The sequence below is a fragment of the Lutra lutra genome, chromosome 4 (genome assembly GCF_902655055.1).
Source record: "Lutra lutra chromosome 4, mLutLut1.2, whole genome shotgun sequence".
Classification (NCBI taxonomy): Eukaryota; Metazoa; Chordata; class Mammalia; order Carnivora; family Mustelidae; genus Lutra; species Lutra lutra.
Window position 1 is genome coordinate 74,481,777 of NC_062281.1, and position 12,269 is coordinate 74,494,045.

Here is a 12,269-nt window from a genome sequence, read left to right on the forward strand (position 1 = left end):
AGTCATGATTTGATCCTATATTTTCTTGTATTATCCATGTGGTTTTAGCTCTTAAATTTAGGTTTATGCTCTGTTTAGAATTGACTCTTGTATATGATGTGAAGGAAGAGTTTATTTTTGCATTAGAGTATCTAATTGTTCCAGCAGAATTTGTTGAAAAACACTTTGCCATTGAATTACCTTGTCACTTGTTGAAAATCAATTAACTATGTATTTGTGGGTCTATTTCCAGACTTCTCTTTTGTTCAATTAATTTATATGCCTATCCTGATGTCAATATCTTGTGATCTTCATTATTGTATCTTTATTGTAAGTATTAAAATTAGATGGTACGATTTTTCCCCAAGTTTATTCTTTTCCAAAATTGTTTTGGTCCTTTGTGTTTCCATAAAAATGTTAAAGTAAGCCTCTTATTTTCAATGAAAAAAAAAAAAGCCTAAAGCTTTTATTGGAATTTCATTGAATCTACAGATTCATAGAATCTATAGAGCAGAATGGTATCTTAATTATATTAAGACCTTCGAACTATGAACATGGTATAGCTCTCCATTTCTTTAGGTCTGCTTTAATCTCACTCAGCACTGTTTTTGCAATTTTTAGTGCACAGGTGTTATATATTTTGTGGTAGGTATGCCTAAGAATTTCATATATTTGATGTTATTATAAAAATTTTTTTTAAATGTCCAACTGTTGGGGCACCTGGGTGGCTCAGTCGGTTAAGCTTCTGACTTTGGCCCTGGTCATGATCTCAGGGTCCTGGGATTGAGTCCCAAGTTGGTCTCCCCACTCAGCAGGGAGTCTGCTGTCCCTCTCCTTTTGTCCCTCCCCCATTCATGATCTCTGTCTCTCTCTCAAATAATAACTAAAATCTTTTTTTAAAAATGTTCAATTGTTTGTTGCTTGCATAAAGAAATAGAATTTCTTTCCTACTGTCCTGGCTTTCTGCAACCTTTCTAAACTTACTTATTACTTTTTTTTATAAACTCTGATAAAGGACTTACATCCAGAATATTCTCAGCAACAAGTGGGCAAACAACCTGATCTTATAAAGGCAAAATCTTTTAGTGGGCTCTCCATCAAAGAAGATACACTAGTGACAAAGGTATGAAAAGATCATTAGTCATTAGCAAAATATAAACTGAAAAAATATATGTATAATTATAAATCCACTGAAATGACTAACCTTAAAAAGATTGGCAATGCCATGTGTTGACAAGGATTTAGGGCAATCAAACTTCTTATAGATTACTGGTAGGAATGAAAGAGGGTATAGTCACTTCTGAAATCAGTTTGGCAGTTTCTTAATAATTGCAATATTCATTTGCTATGCAATCTAACTTTCACATTCCTAGATATCTACCCAAAGAAAATGAAAACATATGTCTATACAAGTACTTGTGCTTGGATTTTTGGGGCAGCTCTATTCACTGTAGTTAAAACTGGAAGGAACCCACATGCCCATCATGTGGGTAAACAAAACTGTGTTCATTCACAATGCAATATTACTTAGCAATAACAAGGAATAAGATACTAATAGACAAAACAATGTGGATTAATTTCAAACACGTTAAGCTAAAAGAAAGAAATCAGACATAAAAGACCACATAGTAAAAGCTTCCATTTGTATGACATTTTGGAAAAAACAAAACTAGAGTAACAAAGATCAGGTCAAGGGTTTCTGGGGTCTGGGAGTTGGGGAAAGAATTGACTAGAAAGGGGTCCAAGGGGGGTCCAAGGAAATTTTCTGAACAGATGGAGATGTTCTATACATGATTGCGGTACTTGTTCACAAATTTCTCAAAGCTCATCAAATTATACATTTCAAATTAGTGGATTTTTATTGTAGATAAATTGTCCTTTGCTGGATTACTTCAAAGGAAATCTGGTGAGTTTAATTTACTAGGAAGGCAGGTCCATAATCCATTATCTGAGACCCTACAGGCCAAATATGTTTTTTTTTAAATGTGTTTTGAACTTTATAATTTTTGAAAGCTTATATAGTATATTACTTACAGACTGATATATATCATCCATATACTTATACGTTTATATAGTGTACTAAAGCCAGCCTTGATGCAGCAATTGATCCCATAGTCAAACACAATTCTGTTTCTGTAACAAAACATACGTGTATTCGTGAGTAGAATCAGTATGTACTGTGAAGAGCTTCTTGTCACTTTAGATGACATGTTGCTTCTTGATTTTGCTTCTCGATTCTGCTGAGACTGAGGGGCTGCAGTCTTGGCCAGGCAGTTTGGTATTTGCTCTAATTTAAGGTTCAGAGGTTGGAACTGAGAGGTGAGATATTCTGAGGTTGAGAAAACACGAGGCTGGAGAGGGAGGTAGATCACAGAGGACCACATTGTACTGTTTAAGATTTTCCTGGGCATATTTATACATTATAGCTACTAAAATGGCAGATTAGTTACTCAGAAAAAGGAAGAACTGGTTTCTCCTTCAGTAACAAGCTCCTGTGATTACTTATGAAAACCTTACTGTGATGGAAATAGTACATGCAAGTCTCATGGTCCATAAAATATAATAATACAAAGGCATCAAGGTCAAGTCTTTTTTTTTTTTAAGATTTTATTTATTTATTTGACAGACGGAGATCACAAGTAGGCAGAGAAGCAGGCAGAGAGAGAGGAGGAAGCAGGCTCCATGCTGAGCAGAGAGCCCGATGTGGGGCTCGATACCAGGACTCTGAGATCATGACCTGAGTTGAAGGCAGAGGCTTTAACCCACTGAGCCACCCAGGTGCCCCAAGGTCAAGTCTTATACTGAAGCCCTTCAAGACTCCTCAGTCTCTTTAAGATAAAGTTCCAGCTTTCAGACAGTTTCGGTGATCTAAACTCGTTCTCTGGGTCTCCTCATTGTCCCTCCATCCTTCCCCTACCCCCATCTTGGCATGTGAAAAACTGTACCAAATACCCAGTCGCTTGTTCTGGTTGTTCCCTAGCTTCTTTGTCTTTAAAAGCCTCTCTGACTTTGTTAATACCCTTTCCTCTGATTAAATGCTGTTCTCTCCATTCATTCTTTGGTAAATTTCTATTCTACACGTTATAAAGGCTTATAGAAGCCACACAGAAAACATAAATGAGTAAAGCAGCCAAGGGTTGGGGGGAGGAAAAACAACCACCAACATATATTGTTATGTAAGACACCTAACATGTAGAGGGCTCTTAATAATGGTGGCCTTAATTAAAAATGGTATTAGGCCATAATAATAGAGCTGAGGCACCATAGAGAATGCGATACTATTGTAACTCTTCCCAGCCTGTCACAGTGAAGTGGAAATGTTTACATATTATGATATCTTGAATTTCTTTTCAGTAGCTTCCTAAATCAACTCCTTCTGAGACCAAGGGAAAATATGCCAAGTTAAGTTGTCTTCTTGCAAAGAGCACCGTTTGAGGAATTGATGATATTTGGGGCCATCAGTCCTATTCAGAGAGATTCCATCTCTTCCCTCGAGGAGCTTCTCATCAGCGTCAAACACATTAATACAGACAGACATATTGGAGCACCATTAGGAACAAAATGGAAACATTAAAGCAATCCATGGATAGTCGGGTAATTGCATTACGTGAAGGTCAAGCATAAGTGGATTTGTAGTGGAAGGAAAGAGTGAGTACCTAATCAGGGCAGAGATCAGGAACTGGCACGTGGGAACTGGGCAGGGCAAGGGTACAAAATCACTTACCTAATCAGCCCTGGAAGATTTCATGGGACGAGTGGGAGTTAGTAGCAACCATCAGCCCGAGTGGGAGCTCAAGAGTCTCTTGCTGTCTTCAAAATGTATGATTTTTGAATTAGGGAATTGAAGGCTACACATTAAAACACACTGTTATAAAGCAGGGAAGATTCCTTTTCTTTCGTCTTTGGCTCTGAGATTATCCTATAAGGCCACCCTTATCACGTGAGAGTATCCTTTTATGCAAGTAGCATTCTAAAAATGTATTCAATAGTTTAACTCCAAGTTAACTCCAAGTTTCAAAATTTAATTTAAAGATTTTTAATTCCTAGTTTTACAACATGTCTTAAATTTCACTGGCAAAAATCAGATGTTTGCTGTTTTTCTTTGTTACTAAAGTTCTTGAAAACATTCAGGGACAAATCTGATGTAAAAAAAAAAAAAAAGCATTTTCCGACTCTAAAAAACTACAAGAGATGTCTTGGTTCCCTGTTTGGATGAACTTCATTTTACACTATCCAAATATGCGAGCACAGAAACCCTTTAGATAATTAGAGCTAAGGCTGAACCCTCTGCCCCCTTGATCATATAGAAGGAAGGTGTATTTCAAGAAGAGGAGTGTCCCTTGGTGCTCAGGGGATGTGACCTGACTTTTACTGGGGGCAGAGATGTTATGCCCAGTCTGACGGAGAGCTCACTCTCTCCTTCGGCAATACGTTCAAGATCCCTGGGGAGAATACTTCCCCCGTGTGACTAAATTCTCCAAGGCTCTAGTATTACAACCAATTTCTTACATTGTTTCTTAGGTGAAGGCGTTCTCTTGTTTCTGAAAGAACTCCTGAGATATTCGATTCAAAGATATTATATCGCCCCCCACCCCGAGTCTGCCCCCTCCTGTCAGGTCCTTTAACTTTCTTAAAGCTCTTATTTTCCCAATCCTTTAATCATCTCTGTGGTAAAAACTAAGTTCTCATGCCTTTTTGTCTCACTCTGGACGAGGTACTGGCTGGCCTAAGTCCTGTGGGTCATATTGATATGTTTCTATACAAGTGAGACCTTCCCGCTTTAAATTGAAGTGTTCCTGTGGACTCGTCATGTCTTTTGAAAACGAACAATAACAAAACACAGCTATGGACACAGTTCAAAATAAGACACAGAGTGTACAAGTAAGCCAGGATTACTTTTCCTTTGTATCACTCTGGGTTCCTTTCGGGCCCCACTTTCATGGGAAAGGATGATACTTGATTGTCCATTTTCACCAAAATAACATTTGGGAAAGCAGGACTGTTAACTCAGGTAAAGCAAAAGGGCTGTTCCTTTCATCTCAGCAATTCCACACCTACTCTCCTTCCAAGTGACTTTTTATAGAATATTAGTTTGCATTAAAAAAAAAAATCCATTTAATTGCATGGGAGAAACACTTCACCGCCACGCTCCAGGCCGATCCCATGTTGCAGCTGCTCCTACTTAACGGGTAATTGTGGCCTCACTCTTTTCCAAGGAACTAATTCTGATTTTGAAAGGATTCGTCCTCATAGTTTATCCTGATGAGAGAGGACTGGATTATTGCTGTGTAAAATAGTTGAAGAGTCTTATTATAGCTATTATGCCACAAATGTTGTATATTGTTAGAGATCCCAGTACTGTCCCACACTCAGTGTAAGATGTGCAGGCACTGGCACCCTTCCCATATTATGTAAAAAAATACTGCATTTTATGAGTCATTTAGTACCATGTGAGGTATCTGTGGACCCTATATCATTTCCTTCAAACTTTCCTCATCATTCTGAAATCCTTTATTTTCTGGTTGAAAGACTTACAATCTAGTCATTTCTCACTAGTCTCCCCAGGAAATAAACTTCAGTACTCTCTGTTCTCCCACTGCATTATATTATGGATTGCATATCATTCTACTTTACATTTAAATTACTTTAGAAAACTATTTAAAAAAAAAAACAAACCTCTGGACAACAGTAAATTCTAACTGGTAAATTGAGAAAATGTAAATGTTTCCTATCAAAACCATTGATGATGTTTCTAGAACCTTGAAGTGGGGTAGGATTCAGCATTGGCTAGGTTGTAAGGAGAAAAAATACCAACATACCTAATTCAGCCATAATCTTGTTAGGAAACATAAACCTGTAAACACATGCATAACAAGAGGGTTTATAATACAACTGGTCCATATCAGGGGTTCAAATGAATGGAATTTTAAAAGAATGAGGTTTTCTTCTACAAGAGAAACTGAGCTATCACCTATTGCTGGAAAGTACAACCTTAAATAAGAGGAGGCCAGTGAAGGACTGATATTAATTTTGTTATAAAATACAGCACGCTTTGATTTAGTTTCAATAGTTGGCATTTCAAAGTAAATCCCTCTATAAGATCTTTCATCCTCACCTTCAACATAGAGAGGGCTATTACCCTTAAAGAAAATTAACTCCAAGGGCTAACCAAGAGTACCCCTCAAGAAGTGCCATTTTGTTGTTGTTGTGAATGATTTTTATAAGACTCTCATAAGTCATGGATAGGATTGACTGTGTAGAGGATATTTTCCTGATGCAAAACATTCTGTGTGTAGTTTGGAGACATTACTACAAATTTAGGGCTTATGTCCATAGTACAAAGAATCAGTAAACATAAAATGTGGTCAATGGAAACACGTACAAATTTGAAGACATGACAATGATGAAATTATCATTAAAATGAAGATGTGGAGGGAACAAAATAAGATGCTAAGTGTGGTTTGTAATTAGGGGTTAAGGTTTCCAATAAAACTTGTAAAACTAAATAAGAAAGTGAGATGCAACGTTAAGAAATTATGACTAGGTCCAGGGCATAGTAGGCATTTCAGAAAGGTAGCTATCAACTTTATTACATCAATACTAGTTAAGGAGAAGTTTTGTTCACAGACCCACATTTTTTGGTAATGAGAGTTCCTAGTTCAGATGACCAAATTGTAATTAGGGTCTCTACAGTACTTCATTCCAGTTTCGTTAGAATAACTGAGTCCATTGCCACACTCAGTCTCTGTAAGGGCAGTGTAGATGATGGGGACCTCGAGGCATGACCTGCTATGTCCCCTTGTGAGAGCCAACACAAAATAACAGTCCAGCCAGGAAATTTACTCACGTGAAAATTTTGTGCTTTGAACATTCCCTTTGTGCCCATGTTATCTTTCCTCCTAGACCACTGGTTCTCAATCCTTCCTGAAAGTTGAAAGCCCCTGGAAAGCTTCTACAAACTCCTATGCCCAGTCCTTACCCTAAATGGATTGAAACAGAATCTATGGTGGAGAAGCCCAGCCATGAGTATTTTTCAAAGGGTGTGGGGTGACGCCACTGACCAAAGTTAGAAATACTGCTCTAGAAGACTAGAACACATCTAAAACAGAAACTATTTTAAGAAATTTGTTCTTGTATGTCAACCTATACACAATACATAGCATAGATCCTGACTCTGCTTATATGGCTTTGTTGAATAATATCCGAGCAAATGGATGGACAAATAGATTAGTAAAATTAGCCATGATGTAAAGTTGAATGTCCTGGAAATTGAAAAATAATATAATGCCTCTCTACTATTTTTATCTCCCAAATTAATAAGATTTACTCAGTCGTTTATCTATTCAACTTCCTCCATGTTTTTCCTGGGAGAACTGCTCTCCTCCCATATATGATGGGCCTTGGATGGAGCATTATAAAGAGAATATTTTTTTCAGAACACACTGAGATAATCTTTACAGTCTACTCTTCATGTAGAGTGACTGGGGTTAAGAGCTGTTTTTTTAAACCAACAGCTCACATTCCCCCCTGAGCTGGGAAAAACTCAAGCAATTCTGTCACACCAGCTGGGTGTCTTACAATCTGATTCAATTCTGACAGTATCTTCCTGGAGATAGCATCAGATCCCACAGGCTAAGGGCTGAGCCCCACAAGACACCCTGCACTGCCCCAGGAATAAGAAACCATTGAGATACCAATGACAAGCCCAGGGTGTTAACTGTGCTTCTGACTGATCAGCCTTCAAGCTCATCAGCTAAGAATTTCCTATGACACCTTCCTCGGGTTTGATGACTTCAGCAGAGTGTCTCACAAGGCTCAGGAAAAACAGTTTACTTACTGTTTACATATTTATTATAAAAGGATATGACAAAGGATACAGATGAACATCCAGAAGGATTGAGGAAGGTATGTGGGAAAAGACATGGAAATTCCATGCTCTCTCCAAGATAACCACTCTGCATGACCTCCACTTGATCACCAACCAGGAAGTTCTCTGAGTCCTGAACTTTGGCAATTTTATGGGGACTTCATCACGTAGGCATGATGGATCATCAACTCCATTTTCATTCCCAGCAACCCCGCACCCCCAATCATGAAGTTGAACTTCCTGGTCTACTCTCCATGTATGAGTGATTGGAGTCAAGGGCTTTTTTCATCAAAGCTCACATTCCCACCCTTCACACCATGCCACACACAAACATACCATTTGACTCTACTGATTGCACACAAAAGAAACCAGGTAAAATTAAGTAGAGGGATACATTGTTCCCATGCATTTAGGTTTCTTCTCAATGACAGAGAAAAGTAGTAGGTCTAGAGAACAAAGTATAGACATCATTGTCTTCCCTAGATGTCAAATATTGATAATGAAACTTTTCATCTTCTTGATGTTCACAGGGTCATCAAACAGACATCAATTACAGATTCTAAGAAAGTTTTCATAATTGATAATATGTTGATAATAAATGGTGAATTAATGATAGAAATTTAAGTTTGGGAATATTTAAGTTAAAATCAAATTTCTTTTAAGTTGTACAGAGCAAGTTGGCAGTCAACATGCACTGTACAGTTGTGTGGGGTGGCAGAATGTTATTAGTAGCATATAGTTATATAAGCATATTTTAGCATCTACAACTGAATTTTGAACACTGACAATCAAAACATAAAACATTTAAATTTATTATAGGAAATTTATTAAGAGGAAAAAATCTCTATTTTTTACTTATTTTATGCCTTGAAGGACCTGTAAATATGGATATTCTTCAGAATCCAGTGGAGAGGAATGCTTTTTTCTCACTGCTCTCTCTCTCCCTACACAATTTCCACCATGTCAATCTTGAGGTGGGGAAAGTGTTAGATTTTTTGTTACTTCTAGAAATGATGAAGGGAAGAAAGAAAACAATGGTTTAAGGGAAAAAAGGATGCAAGGAGCACAAAGCAATGCTAAGTAAAAGGTTCCTAAAAAGCCATGTGTAGACACTCAATGATGTTATCATTTCTTATAACTTTCTTCATAGATTTTCTTCTAGATCTCTCTGATTTGTACCTGACAGGTGCTCTCAGTTACAGGGGAAACAACATAGCTGTGAGAAAGTTTACAGAGCAGTTGTGCAGTCAACATGCACTGTACAGTTGCGTGGGGTGGCAGAATGTTATTAGTAGCCTTAGCACAGAATCAAGTAGAAAGGATGAATTACTTCCAGGCTCCTTTGCAGGGTCTTGGGCCCTACTGTGTGTGGCTACTTCCTCCTGGGAAGGTAAAATATCACCCGCTATTGCCTGGACTTCCCACCAAGGACAGAGTCTCAGGGATAAATCTGCTGGACCTCCAGCCAAATTTCGTGGATTTTTTTTTCCCCCCCCAGCCACCCGGGAAAAAAAAACCGAAGTTGCAAGTTTCTGTGTTTTAGAGGTAAGGCGGGGGAAAACACGATTGGAGACTTCCTCCCTCCCACTTGCGGACCAGAGAAATGGGGAGGCTGATTCCAGATCTTCCGTGCCTTTCCCAGAGCATCAATGGGCTTCCAATTACAAAAAGACAAGAATCCCATCAGGGGCAACTAGCAAGCCCACGTGTTTTCCCTCTAGCCTGCTGTTGTGTGTTGATGATCCTTTCCCTATTTTACACTTGATTTACTCCTGTGGTCTTTTTGGGAGTCTCTAGGGCTGCCTTAGCTTTGCAAACCCTCCAGTAGGTCACAGATCATTGGGAGGTGAGGGCTGGAGGCGGAAGCGAGCGGACAGAAGGGGGTAGACTATTAAGCCCATCTACACCCTGCAGTCCTTTCGGGTCCCTAAGCCCAGTAGCCCACTATAGCGCACAGTTGATTCGCACTCCCTGAGAGTTCCCGGTCCCCAGGACCGGCGCAGCTGTAATAGCCACCTCCACCAGGGCCTGGGAGTAGGGGTGGGGACGCAGAGATGAGAGTGGGGAGAGCCACGAAAGGGGAGGGTGGCGGATGCAGAGAAAGAGGTGGGGACAGCCGCGGAGGGGACGGTGGGAGCGGGGTGGGGCCGGGGCGGACCCGGGGGCGGGGCGCGCCACAGCGCCCCCTTGCCGCGCGCTCCCGCCGTGCCCGGGGCCGCCCGTGGCTGGGGCTCCGTAGCCCCTTTGTGTACGACTCGCTGGCCGGGAGGAGCGCGGATCCCGCACAGCGGAGGCTCCGCGGGGTCCCGCCGCCCCGGCCCGGTCCCGGCCGCCCTCTCCTCCTTTTCTCCGCTCCTCCCTCCTCCGGGCCCCGGCCCCCAGCCCCGAGCTGCAGCCATTGGGTCCGCGAGCGGCCCCGCGTCCTGCCGCGCACCCTACCCCGCCCGGCCCGGGGCGTTCACCCCCCCACTCTCGCCCTGTCCCCCTCTTCATTCCTCCCCCCATCCCAGGCCTCCAAGGTGGAGAAAATAACTAAAAGCAGAGCAACTCCAGAGACTCCAATAAAACGCCCAGGACCTAGAGCCCGAGCGCGAGCGCGTGTGCCGGGCGGCGAGGGGCGCGGGAGGCGGGGATGGGGGGGCGGGCGGGGGGACAATGAGCGCATGAAGTTACCTGCCCGGCGGCAGCGGCGGCGGCGGCGGCGGTGGCGGCGGGGCCGGGAGGCGGCGGCGGAACAGGCCTGCGCGCTCGGCGCCGACGGGTGCGCGCCCGCGGCTTGGGGGAGAGTTGAGCGCTTTCCCCCTCTTTTTTTTTTTCTTTCTTTTTTTTTTTTCTCCTCTTCTTAAACCAAACCACAAACGGATGTGAGGGAAGGAAGGTGTTTCTTTTACTCCTGAGTCCAGACACCTCTCTCTGTTCGTCTAAGCTTGTTTTGCTGAACACTTAAAAAAAAAAAAAAAAAAAAAAAAAAGGAAAAGAAAGGAGTTGCTTGATGTGAGAGTGAAATGGACGTAAGATTTTATCCACCTCCAGCCCAGCCCGCCGCTGCGCCCGACGCTCCCCTGTCTGGGACCTTCTCCCTGCCTGGACCCCTACTATTGCAACAAGGTGAACGCTCTGCTTTTGTTTCCACCGTGTTATTGCTGCTTGATCCCGGGAGGGGGCGGCGGCGGGCCGGCTCGGCTACCGGGGTCGGTCGGTGGAGGCCGGTCCCGGGCGCGCTCGGCTCGCAGCCCGCTACAGCCCTGCGTGCGCTTGGGTAGTAAATACTGTGCAGCAGCTCCGGGGGTTTGCCAAACACCGCGATTGTGCGGAAAGTGACAAGATTTGCTCGGATTCTTTCCTTCCTGCTGTTCGCGACTAAGGCTCCCTGCCTAGGTTTGCCGGGGGGCGTTTAAAAAAAAATTAAGAGAAAACCACGGAATACTTTGGGGGTGTGTCTGGGGTCCGGAACGCAGGCAGAGAGTAAGAGAAGTCAGTTTATTTTCTAGTTTCCCCTTCTGCTTCCCGCCCTCTCACGGGCTGCGGGGACTCGTGGAACTGCTTCCCGGACCGGGATTAGTTGCCAGGGGAGCAGCCGGGAGTTGGGGTGCAGGGACCTGGGAGACGCCTCCGCCCCCCGCCGGGAAAATTGCTCAAGTCTTTTGTTTTTGCAAATCCTTTCGGGCGCCCGAGCCCGGTGTTCCGACACCGGTTTGCGGGCCGAGGTGCAGCGGGGTCGCCGGGTTTGGGGGACAGGTCCCATTTGCGGGGGGCGGGGGGCGCGGTAATTGCAAGTTTTGTTAGAAGCCGGGCGAGTGCGTCGAGTTTACGTCTGAAGCTCCAGCACTCCTCAAGGCGCTTGGAGAAGCGTCCCAGGCTGGGCCTGTACCCACAGCCCGGTGACCCCAGGTGCCAAGGCCGCGGGGTACCCGGGCGCGGTCTGACCAGGCGGGTGGCCCCGGGCGGGCGTGGGGTGGGGGTGGGAGAGGCGGCCGGGGCTACTGCGAAGCTCTGCTCGTCCCGTAGATAGAATAGTCAGGGGGTGCGAAGGGAGGGGGTTACTCTCGGTGCTTCTCCAGCTCTCTGCCGAGGGAGGACGCGCGGGGACCGGCCTTCGAGTGCAGCCACAGGGCCACGGCTGTCCTCGCCCCGGCTTATTGGACGTGTGGAAGCTGTCCAGCCGTGTGTACGTCGGAGGGGAGGAATGAGTTCTCTGAGACACCGGGCGAGTGGGTTAGACGCCCAGCTCCCCCTCAACCTGCTTGGTACTGTATTCCCTGCAAGCAGTTCCTTGTCGGTCCCTCCGTAAATTCCACTGATGAATTGTTGTGGGCCCTTAATATTTGCCTGCTGGGGAGGCATCATCAAACAGCTTTTTTACGTGATACAGAGGTATTTAACGCGCTGCATCCTCAGCCCCCCGGGCTCCCCACCACGCCAC

General features: G+C 43.6%; 1 protein-coding gene and 1 long non-coding RNA gene across 2 annotated transcripts in view; one reads left to right on the forward strand and one right to left on the reverse strand.

The window, feature by feature from the left end:
• Nucleotides 1–1,683: 1,683 nt before the first annotated feature.
• LOC125098384 (uncharacterized) lies at nt 1,684–10,580 on the reverse strand. The gene is made up of 4 exons (XR_007126811.1): nt 10,520–10,580; nt 5,799–5,833; nt 3,704–4,532; nt 1,684–2,330 (listed from the first exon to the last, which is right to left on the reverse strand). It is a non-coding gene; the product is annotated as an uncharacterized LOC125098384 (long non-coding RNA).
• Nucleotides 10,581–10,632: 52 nt separating this feature from the next.
• Nucleotides 10,633–12,269, forward strand: part of TOX (thymocyte selection associated high mobility group box) — a 303,536-nt gene continuing 301,899 nt past the window's right edge. The window contains 2 exon segments of the mRNA XM_047727143.1: nt 10,633–10,905; nt 10,907–10,954. Of these exon segments, the coding sequence (XP_047583099.1) occupies nt 10,852–10,905; nt 10,907–10,954 (102 nt within the window). The 5' untranslated portion in view covers nt 10,633–10,851.